The sequence below is a fragment of the Hemicordylus capensis genome, chromosome 8 (assembly GCF_027244095.1).
Source record: "Hemicordylus capensis ecotype Gifberg chromosome 8, rHemCap1.1.pri, whole genome shotgun sequence".
Taxonomy (NCBI): domain Eukaryota; kingdom Metazoa; phylum Chordata; class Lepidosauria; order Squamata; family Cordylidae; genus Hemicordylus; species Hemicordylus capensis.
The window spans coordinates 5,520,070-5,541,257 of record NC_069664.1 but is presented as its reverse complement, the minus strand read 5'-3'; the positions used below and the strand labels follow the sequence as shown (position 1 = coordinate 5,541,257).

Genomic DNA, 21,188 nt, shown 5'->3' with positions numbered 1-21,188 from the left:
AGTGGAGCACTTGCTCCGCTGACCTTGTCTAAGGGGAGGGGTAAGTTAGTGGGTTACTCACTTTGGAGAAACCGGGCTCACCTGCAATCCTGGTGGTTCTCACATTCTGCCAAAATCAGGCTAGGCTCCCTTAGCCCGATTTTGGCCGATCGCGAGAATAGCCTCAGGGTCTTTTCTGCGGTGGCCCCTTAACTTTGGAACACCCTCCCAGAAGACCTCCGCCATGCTCTCTCTCTCGCTCTCTCAGGGTCTTTAAGAAATTCTTGAAGACCCATCTATTTAAAGGGGTGTTTTAACATTTTAGTTGTAACTATATCTGGTGGGTTTTAACTTTTAACATTTGAACGTAATTTGAAATTTTGATTTTAACTGAAACTTGTTTGGGTTTCTGTTTTATTAGTTTTATACTTTTTTTTGCTGGTGGGCTTCCCCCCTCCTCCCCGCATATGCAATCAATAATGACTCATCCACCCTCTTACACTTTCAATATAGGCCAAATATGAAGATGCTGTACAGTATGAAATCAAAGTGAATGGAAAGAAGGTGGTTCTTCATCTAGAAAAAAACCAGTAAGTCAGACCACTGGTTCTGTCATGTTTGCTATCAAGATATATAGAAAATGGTTCAGCTCATTCATGTGTTAATTTCCCCTTGCCTCAGTTGTTATGTGGTCATTGGGAAGCATCAGTCAGAGATAAATTAGACATTGTGAGAGACACTGAGATGAAGCCCATCCATTTTTGTTTTTACTTGCTTTCCTTTAACAATGAGTATAAATAATATGTGATATGACGTCATTGTACTTTGTGTCTGCTGGACTCCTCTTGCATCCTTGATTGATAAGAGTCAGGGGGTGGGGAGCAGTGAGTGTTCCCTGTAACAGGGCATCCAAGATCCCAGCATCATGACCTTTGGCTGGAGATACTGGGAGAAATTTTGTCCAAGCAGTGGACAAAATTTGTCCTGAAATTGACTTCCCAGAAGGTTACTTTTTTCAGAGGGATTTTTTTCTTTGGCGCAGGAGTGGGTTTCAGCACCTCTCTTCAAGGTGGCTTCACGTCGCCATTTTCATTTCCCATAAGTTCCATGGAATTATGTTGCAATGTAGCAATGTTTCCAGAGGACTGTTGGAAAATAAGGTTTTTTATGTACATACATTGTACACAGACTGTATGTGTGTTGAACATCAAGTGTGAAGGACTAGATATATGCGTGAATCTCTTAAAAACAGTGTTCTTCTACAGTAAGGTCACAATAGTACAGAAAGGTATTATTACTGTCCCACAGAGACCTTTTGAAGACATCCCTATGTTGGATAAATTGTGGTTATATATATATATATATATATATATATATATATATATATATATATATATATATTTGAATGAAGTGATGTTACACTGGATATAGTTCTAGTTAATGACTGAAGAGAATTTAAAGCTTCAGATTTGCAGAATGAATTAACGGTGTTATTATTAATATTTAGCAAAATTTAAAATGGTCACTAATTGGAAATAAAGAAGACCACCAGGAAAAGGGGGGTGGTTAAAAAAGAAGCACACCTTAATACAGAACAAATGATCATTACAAATTAAAGCATCTTTCAGGGTGATCAATTTCCATTTCTGAGTGTAAAATAAGTTAGTTTAAGGTGGAACGCTTTTCTCAGTTTTATTTTCTCAGATTTATCCACTTATACTAGGCCAGGACAGTTAAAGATGATGTTTATTATGTGAAATATTTATGGTATTGATATTGTGTGTTCCCTTTTTGATATTAATAGTGCTGAATTGTGTTAGTAATTAATAGTGCTGAATCTATACACTAGTGTTATATGCTATATTGTTTCCATTATTGCTTTTGTTTGTTTTAAACAAAGAAAGAAAGAAAAAGAAATAGGTTTTTAAAAAGTGAGTTGCTCTTTTGACCTGTGTCAATACCACTGCTACAGTGTGAGGTATAAAGGGAACTGTAACAAAGGCTCTTTAAATACAATAGCCCCACTCTCTTTTCTTTTCCTCCTCCTCCTCCTATTAATAATAATAATAATAATAATTTTTGCAGTTTAATTTATCACTGTCCTTTGAGAGAAAATTAGGAGAGAAGGGAGGCATGTGAAGAAAGCATCACATGCCTGCTGCTGAATCAGTAGAACTGACTACTTCCCCACCACATGGGGAAGCTTGTGAGAGCAACTGTCCTGAGAGAACTGAGCAGGCCGAGACACCATAACTTGCCTGCTACTAAATCACCTCAGAGGTCCCCCTTCTGCTGTCCCCCTCCCCCAAGTTCAGAGGAACTAAACAAGATTCTGCATGTGTGTGAGGGGGGCATTTTTCTGGTGGGGTTTGCTTTCACGCCAGTATTTTGAATAACTACAAAAGTTATTCAAAAACCAATAAGTACAGTTGTTCACATGTTATACCAAACACAGGTACGGCAGTACACTTCCTATGTGTACCATGCATTTGGGGGACCTGTACCCAGGCTCACCTCTAAAATGAACACAGGTACCGTCATTCACATAAAAACATATCTGAGCGTGCAGACATCTGTACACTTGTACAACATAATCTCTGAATAGGGCTAATTGACTTTGTTGTTGTTTGTAAATTGGATTGCTGTAGAGATGTGATTTTGTTGTTGTTGTTAGCTGTGTGTTGTGATTTTAGTGTTATGGTTAGCTGACTTGAGGGCACCTGGTAGGCAGAAGAGAGAGCAGCTGTATTCACACATCATGTGGAAGCACAGTCAAATAGGCCTGTGGTTCTGCATACGTTATGTCTGAATGCAGAGAACTGGAGTCTGGCACGGCGACAAAACTGGGGGTTCAGAATTGGAACTCCATTCAGAACCCTTGGGTTGAAGTGAGTTTCATCGTGGCAACCCGAGGTTCCAGGCAGTCTGCAGTATGTCAAAATTTAGAACTGCTGGCTACTTTCTCTGGAACCAGAGTTGAGGGAGGGAGCTCTTCCCTCAACTCCGGTGTGATTGGCTGCGCGGGCTATTCTTCAGTAAAGAAGGAAGCCCACACAGCCAGCTCCTCTGCCTCTCTGCAGTCTCACTGACTGCAGAGAGACTGATCTCCTGAATGTCTCAATTAGGATGGAAGAGCAATGGGACCCACAGTTCTGCGTTACATGTAAATGCGGCCAGTGGAAGGAAGGACGGGAGGAAGGAAGGAAGGAAGGGGGTAGGGCAGGGATTCTCAACGTTGCATCCCCAGATGTTATTGGACCCCCTCCCATAACCCCCAGCCCCAGTGGCCTTGGGTTGGGGATTATAAAGTCCAAAAACATCTGGGGACCCAACATTGAGAATCCCTGGGGTAGGGCTTTTTGGAAACTGGAATTTTGGAAGTTGGAGTTGTATAATGGAAATTGTAGATATCATCTACAATTATTAGTACTACGCCAGGTGCTAGAGAGCACCAAGGGAGGGGGTGGTTTCCCTCTTGCCCCCATTTGCAGGCTTCCTGAGTGCCAATGGTTGGCCACTGCTTAAGGCAGGCTTGGACTAGATGGGCCATGGCCAGATCCAGCAGGGCTTTTCTTATGCTCTTAGGTACTATTGTAATGCTACTATTATGCAGTACTACTATTATTTACATAACTCTTTTCAATAAAAGCTTTGCCAGGCGGTCCACACAGACAAAGAGTGGTAATAATAAGATGGTTTCCTGTCCTCAAAGAGCTCACAGTTTTTAAAGAAACACACAGTAGATATCAGCAACAGCCACTGGAGGGATGCTGTGCCGGGGCAGAACAGGGAGAAATGCTCTCCCTGACTTAATATCAAGATAATCACCAATTTGAAAGGTGACTCTTTGCCCAGTTAGAGGTAACATCCTGCCCACACATTGCTTTTTTCTACCCAGATATGGACAGAAGGTAGACCATCGTCCATTGGTGGGTCACTGGCCAGCTGATGGTTCAGATGCTTACAAAGGGGTGATGTGATTCTTTATGCTTAAGCAATACTGCAGGTTCAGGATCACTGAACACAGATTAATGATCCCTTACCTGTACAGAGGTTCTTGGAGCTTAGATGTTTTTAAATGCGTGGGCGAATCCCCACGCCTTGCAGCTCCTCCCCATTGCAGGCCACGGTGAAGGGGAGAGAGGTTTAACCATTTCCTTCTGTGAGGTTTTTGCATGGAAAGGTGCCCATCTGAAGCCTCTACCCCATTCCAGAAAATTTCCATTCCCATTGCTGTGACATCTGTGACATTTTATAGGAATAAAATGAGGGATAAACTGAGGCTATTCTGAGGATCACCAGAAAGCAGGATAAGGGAGCTAAGGCTAAGGTAGCCTAGCCTGCTTTCTGGTGCTCGTCGGAACCACTGGGCTCACGGGCCAGTCCAGTTGTTCCAAGGCGGTTAGCCTGCCTAAATCCCCCTAACCCTTAAACAAGGTTAACGGAGCAAGCACTCCGTTAACCTCATTTATTTGTCCATGTGCTCCAAAACCGCCCAGAGCTGGTTAGCACCACCCTCTCAATCACCTTGCCCAACCAAGGGGAGATTGGAATTGACCTATAACTATCCATCACTAGGGGGTCCAGGGAAGGATTCTTAAGAAGCGGTCTAACCATTGCCTCCATCAAACAAGGAGGCACTCTACCCTCCCTCAGCAATGCATTTATTATATTAACTAGGCCTGCTAGATATTAACTAGGCCTCCCTGCTAGATAGAAGCAGCCAAGTCAAGCACGGATCCAGAGAACAAGTGGTAGGCTGCACCGCCCCAAGCACCTTGTCCACATCCTCGGGAGTCACAGACTGAAATGGATCCAATCTAATACTGCAAGAGGGAACCCCTTCATAGACCTCACAAAAGTAGTGGAGTCCAAGTTGGCCCAAATACAGGAGATTTTCTCTGCAAAGAACCCATTAAAAGCGTCACAGCAGAACGTTTCCGGGGAATGGTTTAAAGCAGAAGGAGCAGAAATTAAACTCCTCACAACCCGGGATAGCTCTGCTGAATACGAACCTGCGGATGCAATGTGCGCAGACCACATTCTTTTTTTTGCTGCACACACCGTTACCACATTAGCCTTCCAATGGGTCCTATGCTGCATCCTGTCAGATTCGAGCCGAGTTCTCTTCCACTTGCATTCCACTCACCTACCCAGCTGCTTCAGCCCCTGCAACTCCTCAGGATACCAGGGGGCCATTTTAGAAGCAGGTTGGAAGGGACGCTTAGGAGCAATCATGTCTACTGCCCTGGTGAGTTCCCTACTCCAGGTTCCCACTAGGGCATTGACAGAATCACTGGCTGCATCAAGTTTGAAACCCTCCAAGACTTTTTGGAATCCTACTGGGTCCAGCAGGGTCCTTTTGGGATGGACCATCCTAATAGGTACACCCCCAGTGGTCCCTTTAATTTTTCTCATCTCTGTGCGGAATGAGTTTTGTCCTGGGAGGCAGTATCAAGACAGCATGTGCGCACGTGCATTCAGAATGGGGCCTTCCTGATTTGACCTGAGCAGGATCTAAAACTAACTGAGCGGACATAAAAAAAACTTGTGAGCGCACACATGTTCACGCCTTAGAGGAAACAGTGTACACCACCCTGCAGGGATGGATAGTGGCTGTGAAACCAACCTGAGAGCCCAAACACATACCTGCAAAAAGGCCCGGCACAACCCAATAAAAATAAAAGTCCAGCAACTTCTAACCCCCAGACCTCAGTCCCACCCCAAAAGCCCAGCCCCAAAGGCTAGCTTCCTTTGGCGGCTGGCTTTGGGGGATGCCTACAGGCCAACCGGCTTCCAGCTGTGCCAGCTGGCACAGCTTTTCCTTAAATAGCCCCTGTGCCACTTCTCTCACAAGAGATACCTGGGGCAAGCTGGTACCATGAATGCTGGCAGATGTTAGTTATCAGCACTCAAAAGAGAGGGAACAGAAACTCCAGCCAGGCTGCAATACTGAGACAAGCCGATGTTGAGGCTTTTTTTCCAGCCAGCAAGAAGGCGGGCAGGGGGGAGTTGTTATCAAACTCACCCACAGTCTGGCAGGGGAGATAGGCCAACAGAGTCAAGGCCACTGGCTCACCCCCTGGTCTTCTCCACTATGCATCCCATCAGCCATTTAGATCATCCAGAAAAGTTCATCTGCAGTTGCCACCAGCTCATCTGGTAGCTACGCAGGGATGGACCTTTTCTGTTGCCACCCCGAGACTCTGGAATGTGCTCTCTGCTGAAATAAGAGCCTCCCCATCTCTGATCATCTCCCCATCTCTGACTCCCCCCACTGTTAAATCTTGAAAGGCACATTTATTCATCCAAGCTTTTAAACTAGACTTGTTGTTTTAAATTGTTTTGAGATGTTAATTTCTGTTCTAATTTGTTTTATTTTGCTGTAAACTGCCCAGAGATGGAAGTTTGGGGTGGTGCAAAAATATAATTAATTAATTAATTAATTAATTATAACAACAACAAACAAACAACCATTCTTGTGTTTTTAAGTTTAAAACTTTTTAAAGCTTTTAAAATGCCATTTCAAATTTGGCCATGCAGGCCTGATGATCAGATGTTCACCCCAGCTGGTTCATGTACTATCATGGCTCTCCAACACAACACTCTAACCAAGTTCTCCATATTGTCTGCATGGCATGCCCTTTCCAAGAGGCCTTTTTACCTTGTAGCAAAATTGCCACATTATATGGACAAGGCATGAGGGGGAAATTACCAACAATGATGCCAGACTTTCCCCAATTAATCCTTTATTAGGATACAATTATTATTTTCTTGCGGGTTAGCAGTGGCCAGCATGAACTGAAAGCCAGGATAAAAGCAAAGATAATCCTAAATAGAATAGCCACTTGGCCAATATCTGGGTAATAACTAACCAGCCCAACAGGTTTTTGCATCTTTACTTACTGGGCTGGCCAAGATTTACATTTCCCCCACATAGCTCCCTTTCAGTACTGGACAGAAGGCACGGCTTGAAATGATTTCATGGGTTCAGATAAGCCACCCATCACTGGCAGACATGATGAGGAAAAGTGCTCAAAGTAGTCCCACTGAATTTAAAAGGACAAGTTAGGCATTGCCTGATTTCTCCATCTAGCCACTGAACTTAATTTGCTTTGCTGCTGCTAAAGGAGAATCCTCCAAAGACTATTCACATGTTATGTTTAACTCCTGTGCAATGTGTGTACAGAGTGCACTCCAGTACAGATCTGAATTGAAGAATTGAAGTTACTCACAAGTTATGATGAACACAAGTAGTACAGCAGAATACTTCCAGTCTGCAACCTGCATTTCAAGGAGTCTGTATCTAGGTTCTATTTTAGAATGAAGGCAGTTACAATCATTCCCATGTAACCATGTATGTATATACAGACATCTGAATGCAGGTACGACCTGCAGAAATCTGTCTGAGTTTCCATTAGGGCAAATTGGAGCAAATATGAACTCAGTGGTAAAGCATCTGCTCTGCCTTTAGAAGGTTCCTGGTTCAACCCATGACATTTCCAGGTAGGGCTGGGAAAGAACACACCTGAAACCCTGGAAAGGCACTGCCAGACAGTGTAATAGTGAGTTAGATAGACCAATTGACTGACTCACTGGCTGCATTCACACCTAATGGAACATAATAGGAGGAGAGCTGGTCCTGTGGTAGCAAGCATGACTTGTCCCCTTAGCTAAGCAAGATCTGCCCTGGTTGCTTATGAATGGGAGACTAGAAGTGTGAGCAGCCCTGTAAGATATTCCCCGCAGGAGATGGAGTTGCTCTGGGAAGAGCACAAGGTTCCAAGTTCCCTCCCTGGCGGCTTCTCCAAGAGAAAGCTGAGACTCCTGCCTGCAACCTTGGAGAAGATAGACCAATGGTCTGACTGAGTATATGGCAGCTTCCTATGTTCTGGAGAAGGAGAAGAGCCACTCTGGGAGAGCGGGCTTAGCTCTCTCCACAGACAAGCAGCTGCTCATAGCTGTGTGGCTGGATCGGCCGCTCACAAGACCGCCAGCTCCGTCGTGGAGACGGTGGGGGCTGTGGCGATCGGGAGCCATGCAGCCTCCAGATTTCCAGGATGCCCCATGTGAGCATGCGGGGCATCCTGGAGAGACCCCCGAGCCCAGGAGGCTGCTTATTTATTATTATTAATTTATTTATTAGATTTATATACCGCCCTTCCGATACGGCTCAGGGCGGTTCACAACATGCTTGCATTCTCCTGGTCAGGGGTTGACTTGTGTGTCACCACACACCACAGTGACACACGAGCACAAAAACGGAGCTATCACTCCATTAACCTTGTTTAAGGGGAGGGGGATTTAGCATGGCTAGCTGCCAGGAGCCGCACAGCTCCCGTTGCAGCCCATGATCCCCCCAAAGCGGGCTGGGCTCCCTTAGCCCACTTTTGGGCAATCGTGGGAATAGCTTCATTAACTTGGTTTTTTCTCTCTCCTTTTGCTCAGTGTTTACCTTCAAGAGCTAAAATGCCCCTCACTCTCCTTTGATGTCCTTACTCTGTTGCTAAAAATACTCAGACAGAACGTCATTGGGAAAATATGGCTGTCATCTTGTTATGCAATTATCTTTGGCACAGCTCCATTTCCAGCTTGAATAACAAACCAATTGCTTTCTTTCCAGGGATCTTTTTTCCAATGAATACACCGAGACCCAATACTCCCACGAAGGCAGAGAAATCACAACAAGCCCTCAGATGACGGTAATGTTTTGAGCATCTTCATCAAAGGGGTGTGTCCATGTATGGAGTATTGTAGGTTGTCCAAGACCTGGCTTCTCAAACCAGAAGGCTTTTTGACAGGGAGAATAGCTCGATGTTGTCATTTAGCCAAAAAGACATTGAGGTCATTCACACAATCAAAAATTGATTCTATTCTATTCTATTCTATTCTATTCTATTCTATTCTGCTTCTCCATCTCTGGCTGTCTTCAAAAAAGCACTGGACACACAACTGTTTTCTCAGGCCTTTTGCTAAAATGGTGTGTGTGTGTGAAAACTATTTTTTAAATTTATGATTTTAAAATTGTTTTTGAGTGTTATGTATTGTTTTAAGTTGTGTACACTGCCTTGAGATTTAGGTTAGGTGGCTTACAAATACAATCAATCAATCAATCAATCACCCACAGCCACAGTAACCAATAGTCAAGAGGGCCAAAGTTGTGCAGCTCTAGTATAAACCAACAGATATCAACAATGTACTTTAGATGTTGTTGCTGGAGTATGTAGCTTGCATCTTAGATCATACTGTACATAGAACATTAAAGAGAAAACCATGTAAGTGTCTGGGGGGAAACCCACTTCCTTTATTAAAGCCTATCGGTAGCAATCTTTAAACAAGGGAGCCTTAGCAGAGTTCTGCTTTGCCATCTGCTGCAAAAACTGTAGCGGGAAACTGGTTAACAGTCATTCTTTCACAGAACTTCTGCAATCACAGGACTGAACAATATTGCAGATAAACAAGCTATAACAACTAGCAGAGTCAGAACGAGCAGGTGGCTTGGTAAAGGAGGGACGAGCAGACCCACTTTAGCTATGGGTTGTGCCGGGGTGGGGGGTGGGGCAAGCGGTGGCACGGGCAGTGCGCTTGGGGATAAGCAGACCCTTTTAATACCACTCTCACTGCTGCCTGTTTGGCATCGAACTGGTCTGCCCGAACCGGGCTTGGTTCGGTTTGATCATGGACCAAACCGCCCCTGGTTCGGTCTGTCCTCAAACCTCCAAACTGGTCCGGTTCAAGGCGAACCGGTTCAGCACCAAACTGTTCATGCACACTGCTACCACTGGGTGCATGGCTTACTTGTGTGTGAGTGCCAGAGGGGAGAAAACAGTCAGCTGGCACACACAGGCACACAGGGCTGCCATTGCCTTATCTGGGGCACATGTTCACCATGGCCCAGCCTGGGCCCAGCCAAATGCCCCCTCCTCCTCCTTTCCCAGAACCCTCTGCCTCCACCTCCACTGCCACACTGCCTCGTCAGTGAAGGGAACCAGTGTGGGTGACAGCAGCCATTACAACTTGGTATTCTAGGTGACCAGGTCACCTGTACAGATGGGCCAGCCCTGTCGGTCTATCTGGGACAAAACGTTCTTGTCAAAATCACTGTTAGTCCTGCTCCGGAGCTGAAAAGCATCACCCTTGACTTGCTGCTAGAATTCCTAGAGGACAGTGTGTGGAGCTATGTGAGCCTAAATACTGAGGCTTCAGTCATGTGGCTTTACCAAACAAGATATTCATTTCATAATGCTGGGCCCCAGCATGCATCCCCTGCAGCAGATGTTTTGCAGATTATTCTAGATGGCTTCCTTGGACCGTGAAAATCAGTTGCTCTCTTATAAGAACAAAGGCGGTCCCTGTGTCAAGTTCCTTTTCTCTAATTAAGATCTGACCGCAGCAGTTCCTAATTTCCCAGCATGGCAAAGGAGCTCTCTGTTCTGAGCCCCTCTTCAATGTCCTAATAGGGATTTTCACAATTAGTTTCTCTAAAACAATCCAAGCGTGCTCTAAAAATAGTACTCTATGACCACATAGTGTACAAGAGTACTATGTGGTTGCTAAGAGTCAACACCGACTTGACGACACTTAATCAATCAATCAATGGAGGGACTCTCCAATAATACTTGAACTTAGGAACATAGGAAGCTGCCATATACTGAGTCAGACCATTGGTCTATCTAGCTCAGGATTGTCTGAACAGATTGGCAGCAGCTTCTCTAAGGTTGCAGGCAGGAATCTCTCTCAGCCCTATCTTGGAAATGCTGCCAAGGAGGGAACTTGGAACCCAGATCCTCTTCCCAGAGCAGCTCCATTCCTTGAGGGAAATATCTTAGTGATCACATGTGGTCTCCCATTCAAATGCAACCAGGGCAGACCAGGGGTCAACCAGGGCTCACATGGGGAGATCCTCTGCAACCTGAACATGCACACCACATATACATTTGATATACGTTGCTTGTGCATGTTGCATATGCAGGCCATGTGCAAAGAAGGCCTTGGATGTGTTTTCTTAAGCACTGCATAAAGTACACAGGGCAATTTATTGATGACATTTCTCACCAAAAGGATAAAGCAAAATGCACTGAGAAATAACCTGACTAAAAATTAAGCTGGATAAAACATGGTAAGCAAAGAGCTCTAACTGGCACTGTCTGTGAATTAGCACTTACTGCATGATTGGAATTTCCATGGGACAAAAAGTTTCCTGTCTTTCTGTGCGTTATGCAAGAAATGTACAATGTTTCTTCTCTATTTTAACCATTATAGAGGTCAGCAATTCCTCCTTTAAGAAATCCACATGATCTTCATCTATGTAATCATGTTGATCCAAATATTGTTAAGATGGGATAAGATTGCTATCAGCATATATATGTAGATTCAATTTGATGCTGGTAGTTACAGCACTCTAAGAGAAAAGAAATACTAAATTCAAATTAAATCTTTATTGTTACGGTTATTCGACTAGCAAAACACAAAAGAAATACTAAATACATTTAGATCTTTTTACTTCAGACACGAAAATACTCTGGGCTGGACTTGATCCTCTCTTCCAGTGTCACTGAATTGTTGTCGTGGTATAGAATTGCATGGTACTTCTCAACCTGCAGTCCAATTATATTGTACACCTCTGTCTCCATACAGGACCACTGCTATTATGAAGGTTACATCCAAAATGATAATAGCTCTTCTGCAAGCATCAGTGCATGCCATGGCTTGAGGTAAGACAGACAATGGCCTTCTATTGGATTAAGGCAAACTCTTATTAAGGCAAACTATTCCCATCCACCCTGCCAATACTGAGAAATGGCTTCGTTTAACCTGAGCCACTCTGATATATTTTTACTCCAACATGCCCTTGGTTTGGAACTGGGTAGGATCTGACCCATCCCTGCCTTTGGGTTGTGTTTTTGTTTTGTTTTTTGTCCCTTCAGCAGTCCAGTGTTTTCCTCTGGAATGTAATGGAGGAACTGCAGCTTAATTACATTAAGCAGGAGAAATGTAAGGGGATGAGAATGGATTTCGGCCATTTTCCCAGACTTCAGATTTAGAGATATTTTCAGGTTCAGAATGGATTTTTTTTTTTTTGGTGGGGGGAGATCTTGGGTCATTTCCATGTTAAGCTGGGGTCAGCCTGGGATATTTTACTCATGCCTACACCTACTAACCCACAGTCCTCCACACTCCCTTCCCACTTCCCTATATATATTTCTACTCTGCTCCCAGATCTCTTTGTATGAAGAGGAGGGAATCGTGATCTACAACAGGGATTCTCAATGTTGGGTCCTCAGGTGTTCTTGGACTTCAACACCCATAATCCCCAGCCCCAGTGAACTTTGGTTGGGGATTATGGGAGTTGAAGGCCTATAACATCTGGGGACGCAATGTTGAGAATGCCTGATCTACAACATCTGCCTCTGTGGCCTTTGGAGTGGCCAGTCATAGTATAAAATGCCTTTTGCTTTTCCTGGTCAACAGAACAGTGTCCCTACCATGCAGGAATGCTTGAAGAATATGCACTTGATATTCCTGCACACGTGTAAATAATATCCTAGCCACCTAAAGCCTTGCCTTGACACTGTCCCAGATCATAGGACTGACCTAGAAGTTGCGGGAGATGAGTTCAGTGAATCTGGCCCAATATTGGTTCTAATTTCAATTCTGAATGTAAAAAAAAGATGTGCTCACTCTGATTTGTCCATGGCATTTGGATCAGCCCTGTGGGGGTAATGAAAAAGCTGTCAACTTGGCACCTTTATGTGTAGGTGGATTGGTATGGGGAAGTTCAGAAGGAAGGTGTGTAGAGATTGGGAACATGGCTAGAAGCCATAAGGGTGGGACAGGTTCCCAGGCAAGGAAGATGCGCATTCCACCCCTGGGCATGGAGGCCTTTCCTCAAAATTGTCCAATGTTTTTTCAGGCATATCTCCACAACCACAATGGTTAGAAACCCATTCTAAATAAAACAAAACAAAACAAACCAATAAAGCAAACTGTGAATCTCAGGAAACCAGTATTAGTATGAAGAAGAAAAAGTCATCCTTGACACAAAATGAATAGACCCAGTCATGCTAATAAGGATGTATGATGTCTTCTGCTATTGCAGATGTTGCAGCTGTCCCTGTTTTCAGCTACCTGGCCCCTGTTTTGCCCTTATTTCGCATGGGGAAAAAGATTTTTCAAATGTATTTTTCTTTTTTAGTACAAACATGTCTACTACCTTCCTTTCCACCATCCCATAACCACCCACCCAGATGGTAATATCTATTCTGGATGAGGACAGTGAAGCCATTCTACATAAGAATAACTCTTTTGAATTAAATCAAAGGATTTTCTGGTCCAATGCCCACTCTCTCATAATTTATTTATTTATTTATTACCTTTCGATACCACCATATGCCAATGTCTCGTGGCGGTTTACAAAATAAACTATAAAAACAGAATTAAATCCAAATTAAAGCAGTTGTAAAAAATTTCAAATAATTGAAAACAGCAGAACAACAGCAAAAACCAATTTACGGCTAATCAAAGGCAGCATCTCCTGGTAGGGCTGAGAAAGACTCCTGCCTGAAACCTCCAGTCAGCGTAGACCAGTGGTTCCCAACCTGGGTTCCTCCAGATGTTGCTGAACTACAACTCCCAGCATCCCCAGCCCCATTGTGGCTGGGGATGCTGGGAGTTGTAGTTCAGCAACATCTGGAGGAACCCAGGTTGGGAACCACTGGTGTAGACAGTACTGAACTAGATGGACCAATGGTTTGATTCAGTATAGAAATTTAACACGTTGCATAAAAACACATTTAGCTTCCCTTAAAAAAAACCTGTCACATGTTTTGATTTGGAAAGAACCCTGATATGATTGAAATTTCCGTCCCAGTCTTGAGGACATGCAGAACCTTGCTTATTTGGCTGCCCTTTAAAATGTGCAGATATTTCTCTTTGGGGAGAATTTCCCCAAGTGAAATTCACTTTGCATTTTGCTTATCTTCCACGCCACCCAAAATGCTCCAAAATGCCAATCCAAGTTTTACACAGGGAGATCAAGATCAAGGTCATGGCTGGACCAATAAAATTCAACTTAACTTTTTTTTTTAACAGAGGGTACTTCATGAGTGATGGTGAGAGATATCTTATTGAACCCTTGAAACTCTCAGACAGTGAGGAACATGCAGTCTTCAAATATGAAGATCTTGGGTCCCAAGATGAGGGTCCCAAGATATGCGGAGTAACTAATACCACTTGGGAATCCGGAGACCCCATCAAAAAATTGTCCAGGATGAGCACAAGTGCAGAAGTAAGTTTCATCCTCAAATGTGGAGAATGGTTTGGTTCATTCATTCACCAAGTGAAACAATTGCAAGTTTATTGAAATGTAAACTAATTGAGTAAGTAGTCAGTTAAAAAGCAGATGATTGATCCACTAAAAATGCTTTACTCAGGTATTTTTTTTATCTAAGAGCAAGGTGGCTCCAGAAGCGGGCAAGCCCCCCCTGCCCCAGTCAAGCAATTACTCTCCCACCTGTCCCCCCATTTCTGTTTCTGAAATCTACTGTATTTACCCAAATGGAAGACAACTCTGAATTTAAGATGATTCCCTTAAAAATACAGGTTAAATACAGGTTGTACCTATATTTATCCAAAAGAAAGAGAACTTTGAATTTATGACAAACCCCTCCCCCCTATAAATAGCATCAAAGAACTTGGAAGTCTTGGGTTTAGATAAATATAGTAACATGTGGGACACAGCTCACCCACTCAGAAATACACTTCGTTCCTTCTGTGCCCCCTTCAATTTTTTTCTGTTGGTGCCACCATTTTCTGAGAGAGGAGTGTGGGTGAGACGTTAGGTTAGGTATGGATCCTGCAATAGTTACCATTTGGGTTCTCCTTGCTGAACATTTCATATTTCATTTGCATTTGGAACGTAAAACTCACTCAGTGGGATGGCTCCAAAGCTACCCTTCCACAAGCAGAAGGTGTCTTCCACTCACGGAAGTGCTGCATTCCAGTTACCACTAGAATCTTACACAGGAACAGTGAAAAAAGAAAGTGAACTTGACCTAGAGATGGTGCTGTTCACCTTGCAGAAGAGCTGATGGAAGAGCACATGCAGAATTGTGCAAATGGATACAGAACCTACCTATTGTAGCCCGATTATAAACTCTTATGCAATCTCTTGCATAAGAATAGCACTAGCAGTTGTTAGTATTTTTCCACCACTCATCATTCTTTGAATCCAGCCCATGATTTGAGTTTAGCACATGCAAATATAGATATCAAATACATGCCTGTACACATTACGTGAACCTTTCAATAGCAGTTTTGCAGAGTTGGCCTCCAACACATTATTTTCGTAGGATGTCAAAATTATGCAAAGTATTAAGTGCTGTCCAGGCTTGCAAATGGGAGTGCTTTTATTTCGAGGTACATAATTTTTGAGCAACTTTGATCAGCAGCATTGCTTCTACAACATCTTTTTTTCCCAAATTCAATTTTTATTGATTTCAACAATAGTAATATTGTCATTCATTACAAATACACAAAAGTGGACTTCCCACACACATATCTTCGTGAATCATCAACTATAAAGTTTACCCTTGCTATAATAATAGTTCAAAGCATAAATTTAAACCTTTACAAACACAGCTAATCTACCCAACCTGCAGTTTTTTTACTAAATTTCAAACCCTGCTGTAAAGTCCATAGTAGGAAAATAGTTCTTTAGATACAACAAGAATGGTTTCCAATCTTCTTTAAAACATTCCAAATTTTGGTCTCTTATTAGTGTTGTAAGTTCTGCCATCTCCGCGTATTCCAACATTTTTATCAGCCAGTCTTCTTTTGAAGGCAGTTCATTACTCTTCCATTTCTGTGCATATATTATTCTGGCCGCCGTAGAAGCGTACATAAAAAATGTTAAATTCGTTGTAGAAAACTCTACTTGTGTTATTCCCAGCAGTAAGGATTCTGGCTTCTTAGGAAATGTCATTTTAAATATTTTCTTTAACTGATTATATATCATATCCCAATAGGCTTTAGCCTTCCCACAGGTCCATCACATATGAAAAAAAGTTCTTTCAGAATGTCCACACTTCCAACATTTGTTTGAAACATTTTTATACATTAATGCCAATTTTTTTGGTGTCAGATACCATCTATACATCATTTTGTAATAATTTTCTTTTAAAGCATAACACGCAGTAAATTTCAAATCAGTTTTCCATAGTTTTTCCCAGGCTGCCATTTCTATGTTACGACCCACATCTTGAGCCCACTTTATCATGGTCATTTTAACCACTTCCTCTCTTGTCTCCTCCAGAAGTAACAGTTTATACATTTTAGAAACTAATTTTTCATCATTTTCACATAATTCCTTCTCAAAGCTCGAAATCTGATCCTCAAATCCAACTTTAAAAACTTTCTTGTATATCTCATTTAACTGATGATACTGAAACGAATCTCTAACCAAATTTTGTATTTCAGTTAAACTTTTTAACTTACAATCCTTTCCCTGAAAATGTAACAAATCCCTATAGGTACCCCAATGTATTTGCATATTTACTTCTTTACGAGATAAAGCTTCAATCGGGGATACCCATAGTGGAGTTTTAGGTTCCAACCAATTTTTATATTTTAGCCACACCCTCATTAAACTCCTTCTCACTTAGTGGTTCAAAAAATCTTTATGTATTTTACTTTTTTCATACCACAGATATGAATGCCATCCAAACCTTCTATCAAATCCTTCCAAATCAAGTATTCTAGGGTTTCTTAATGTTATCCATTCTTTTAGCCATGTCAAACAAACAGCATCAAAATACAACCTTAAGTAAAGGTTAAGTAAAGTAAGACCACCTCTTTCCTTTGCATCTGTTAAATTCTTAAAATTAATTCTTGGTCTTTTCCCTTGCCAAACAAACTTAGTTATATCCTTCTGTCGTTGCTTAAAACAAGTTAAAGTGTTGATTATAGGAATAGTCTGAAATAGAAATAACATTTTAGGCAGAACATTGCTTCTACAACATCTAACACAAGCACTAACACAAGCAGTCTCTCAGGAGGCAACCAAGAGAAGCCACAATGCTTGGATGTCAGTTGATTGGTCCTCTTCACATGCAAGCACAATGACAACAATGACATCCTATGAGGGCCAAATGTCAGAAGTCCTTCCTGCCATAGGAACACAGAAACACAAGAACACTCATACTGAGTCAGACCATTGGTCCATCTTGTTCAATATTCTCAACATAGACTGGCAGTGGCTGACCGGATCACAGGTAGGAGCCTTTCCGAGCTGCCAGGGAGTGAACCTGGGACCTTCTGCATGCAAAGCAGATGCTCTCCCACAGAGCTATGGCCCCTCCACTAAGGGGAATATCTTGCAGTGCTCAAATAGTCTCCCATCCAAATGCAAACCCAGGTGGACCTTGCTTAGCAAAGGGGACAATTCATGCTCACTACCACAAAGCCAGCTCTCTGCTATGTTCCCATGAGCCAGTAGCATGGAGGAACTGGAGGAGTGAAAAATGAGTCATAACTGCTTTGGTACTAGCAGCTGGGGGTGTGCAAACTGGTGTGTTTGGTGTGCAAACTGGTGTGTTCGGTGTGAATATTGGTGTGTTCAGTGTGCAAACTGGGTCCCACTGAGCTGGTGCGGCGGCCTCCAAAATGGCCACCGCACCAGGGAATAGGCCTGGAAAGGGCAGAAGATGCCCGAACCGGGTGATTTTTAGGAAAAGGAAGGTTGGCGGTGGGGGGGATCTCTGTGGATCCCCCCTGTCACCTTGAAGAAGCACCCCAGAGGGGGTAAGTTAAAAAAGATTTTTTTTTTTAAATGTTCATCAAACCCCACCAAACCAAACCAAACCAGGGGTGGGTGGTGGTTCAGAATGGGCCAAAACCAAACTGGCCCAGTGCGGTTTGAGTTCGGTTCAAACTCAAACGGAACTGGGCCAGGTGGTATTGTGTGCACCCCTACCAGCAGCTGCTTTCTTGATCCCTTCTGGCCCTGCCCTGGCTGTAACTGAGCTATGAGGGCTGGCCATTCGTCCAGTAGGGGAGGGAAATCCCCATCCTTGGTCATTCACCAGGAATGTCATCTCGTAGCCAAATCTGATTGGCTGCATAGGGTCACGGCATTTACTATGTGGTTCCTCACTGACTGGGTTCACATGTGCCAGGAGGAAGAATTAAAAGGGATAACACAGAAGCAACAGTGGAAGCAGCCTCAAAAAAAGTAGATTTAAGGTTTTATTTTTCAGAAAACATTCTGGTTCCCCACCCTAAAGCACCCTTGTTTCAGAGATCTTTTAGGTTATCATCATATCTTTTTTAAGCATCAAGGATCAAATATTTAAACAGTTACAATGCTCAGATAGAAAACGCAAATTAAAACTAAAACGACTGGTTAACACATATAGAATGCTTTGGCAGCTCTAATCTTAATTCAACACTGATCTTAACTAAGACGTAAATTGCTCTGGCCAGTTAGCCGTTGCCAGGTTTTAACTGCTGTCGCACAAAAGTTTGCTACATAATTGCCTGCCTTCTTATCTGTTAAGAGTAATGAACTGTCGAATTCATCACCTCTACCCAGAGAATTGCTCATAATGCTTGTTGTTCTGTTATAAACAACTGTATGTTATGTGTTATGTTTACCCCCCCATTTTAAAAAAATCTACCCAGGGAATCCATTAATAAAGGTGTTATAAATCTATCCCAGGAATCCTTGTAGAAAGGGCAATATTGCACAACATGTTGTATTGATTCAATTGTGCCTTCACCACAAGGGCAGGATCATTATATCCTGCTCTAAAAAAGAATACCTACAGGGTAGGTATTCCAAAATCCCACTTGATCATTGAGCCTGCCCTTGTGGTTTGTGTGAATAAACTCTGCTGGTTTAAAATGAGTGAAAATCCCCACTTGGGAATATATATGGTTATCCCCCAAATATGCAGGGGAAGTTCAGATCTCCAGAATTTGCATTTCAGTGTTTTGAAGTTGGGCACAATTTGGAATCCACAAGCATGATGCAGTTTTGTATATGGAGGAAGTGACTCAACAAAACTACTTCCCGTGCAAAATCTCCATAGCAGATGCAAAATAAAAACTAAAACTACTATTTTTTCACTGCTAAGAAATGAAATCTTATATGTTCTTTAAATTCAGAACCTTTAGCAAGCTGTAGCCTAAGCAATGTCCTATTATACACATGCTTTGACTAAGTGGAAAAAGCACAGCCTTTAGAATATCTTATGATCCAGATTCCTGTCAACAAATGTTTGAACAAGCTATGCATTATTTTGTTGTTTTAGAAACAGGCATACCTGAAGGCCAAAAAGTATGTTGAACTTTACGTAGCTGTAGACAACACAGTGGTAAGTCTACAGATGAATGCTTTTCCTTTTAAATGATTTACAGCTTTATTTTTACTGTACTTTATTAAGAAGCTACTAGATCCTTATTCTGCTAGTGCAGTCTTAAGTTCCATCTAGCCTAGCATACTGCTTCCAACAGCACTCAGTAGAGGTTTCTGGAAAGTTGAGAAGCAGGGCATATGGCTGAAGGTAATCCCTTGTTTTTGTCCAACAGCTGGCATTCAAAGATATACTACTCCCATTTAAGGAGGCTCAATTTAGTTACCGGGGGTAATAGCCATTGAAGATAGACCTAACTTCTATGCATTTTCCTGTTATTTTTAAAAGCCATCAGAATTACAGGACATTTCTAGTGATTAGGGGTGTGCACGGAACTGATTCTAGTGGTTCAGTTCGAATTCGAGCTGAATTTGAACTGGTCTGTTCAATTCGAGTTGAACCTGCACTTGGGTCGGTTGGACTGGGCCGAACCAGTTCAATTTGGCATGCTTGTAAAGGGGAATCCTGACTGGAAGCCCCTTTACAAGCATGTCCCCTCGAACCGCTAAACCGGTTCCATTAGAACTGGGGCTGGTTCAACTTGAACTTGGACTAGCACCGCTTTGTAGGGACTCAGTCCAGCTTGAGTCCAAACTGGTCAAACCAGGCCAGTTCTATTTGAACCAGTTCTGCACATCCCTACTAGTGATACTGGGGAAGTTTCCCCAAGCCAGATTCAGAAATAAGCTTCGAGAACTTATTAAAGCTTTCCTCAAAGAAGAAGCAACCTTTAGAGGCCCCTGAATTCTTCGCTGACTCACATTTATAAGGATAGAGATCTCTCTAGGCCTTCTATAGGTTGACCTGCCCAACCCTATGTCTTTGCCATTGCAGCATCTGAATTGGAGCCCAAATACTGTAGGGACAGAAACTGAGGGAAAGAAACCAACCCCTAGATTCTCCGTGGAGAATTGGCTTTGCACCCTTCGTTTCTGCTCCTGCTGTGTCCAAATTCTTCAATGCAATATAATGGAATGACCATTATATTGAATTGGTCCTCCCATTATATTGAATTGGGAGGACCAGTTCAATTTTTTGAATCTTGGATTGGCTTGATTAATTGGTCAAAAAACGAGAGGAAGAAACCAACCCCTTTCTATCCCCCTGTAGATGACCTTGGATCATTGTAAGTTAATCTGATCTTTGCCTGTCTATTTTTACAGTTTTATCAATGTGTACATGTGACACGATTGTGTCAAGCTTATTTATCTATGGTGTATCACTGATGCACATGTACACTTGCATGCATTGATAAAACACTTCAAAAAAGCAAAACTTGAACTTATTATATTGCAAAATTGTGTATCAAATTATTTGTGGTACCACTGCACAGGGGTACGCGCAGGGCCATCCTGAGGGGGTGGCAATTCGGGGCAATCCCCCAAACCCCACATGTGCCCTTTACCCACCCAGACACAGCCTTGCTGGGGTTGGGGGCTCTGACCAGGCAGGGCTGTTTACAGAATGTGGCAGACAAACACAGATGTGCATGCACATTCTCACTGCCAGCAGCCAACAGCGGAGAGTGATTGTTAGCTCCCTCTGCAACTCTTTTGTTATTTGGGGCTTGTGATGAAGTGGGGGTGACTCTATGCTTTCCAGGGATCTACCCGCATTAGAGAGATTGCTCTGATCCCACATCTAGGAGCACGCCACTCCTTCAAGGTAGGCTGCCACCTGTTGAAGATGGATCTAAAGCCACTGACCAGGCTTAGATGGCTTCAACCAGCTAGAACTGTCTGGCTGGGGACTTATAGGCACTGCACAGCCACAGTCCACACAACCCAGCTCTAGAAA

General features: G+C 42.9%; 1 protein-coding gene across 1 annotated transcript in view; it reads left to right on the top strand.

Moving 5' to 3' along the window:
* Positions 1-549: 549 nt before the first annotated feature.
* LOC128333712 (zinc metalloproteinase-disintegrin-like NaMP) overlaps positions 550-21,188 on the top strand; it is a 56,783-nt gene continuing 36,144 nt past the window's right edge. Inside the window, exons 1-5 of the mRNA XM_053269566.1 lie at positions 550-569; positions 8,603-8,681; positions 11,617-11,693; positions 14,071-14,266; positions 19,290-19,352. Of these exons, the coding sequence (XP_053125541.1) occupies positions 8,676-8,681; positions 11,617-11,693; positions 14,071-14,266; positions 19,290-19,352 (342 nt within the window). The 5' untranslated portion in view covers positions 550-569; positions 8,603-8,675. The remainder of the gene's footprint in view (positions 570-8,602; positions 8,682-11,616; positions 11,694-14,070; positions 14,267-19,289; positions 19,353-21,188) is intronic.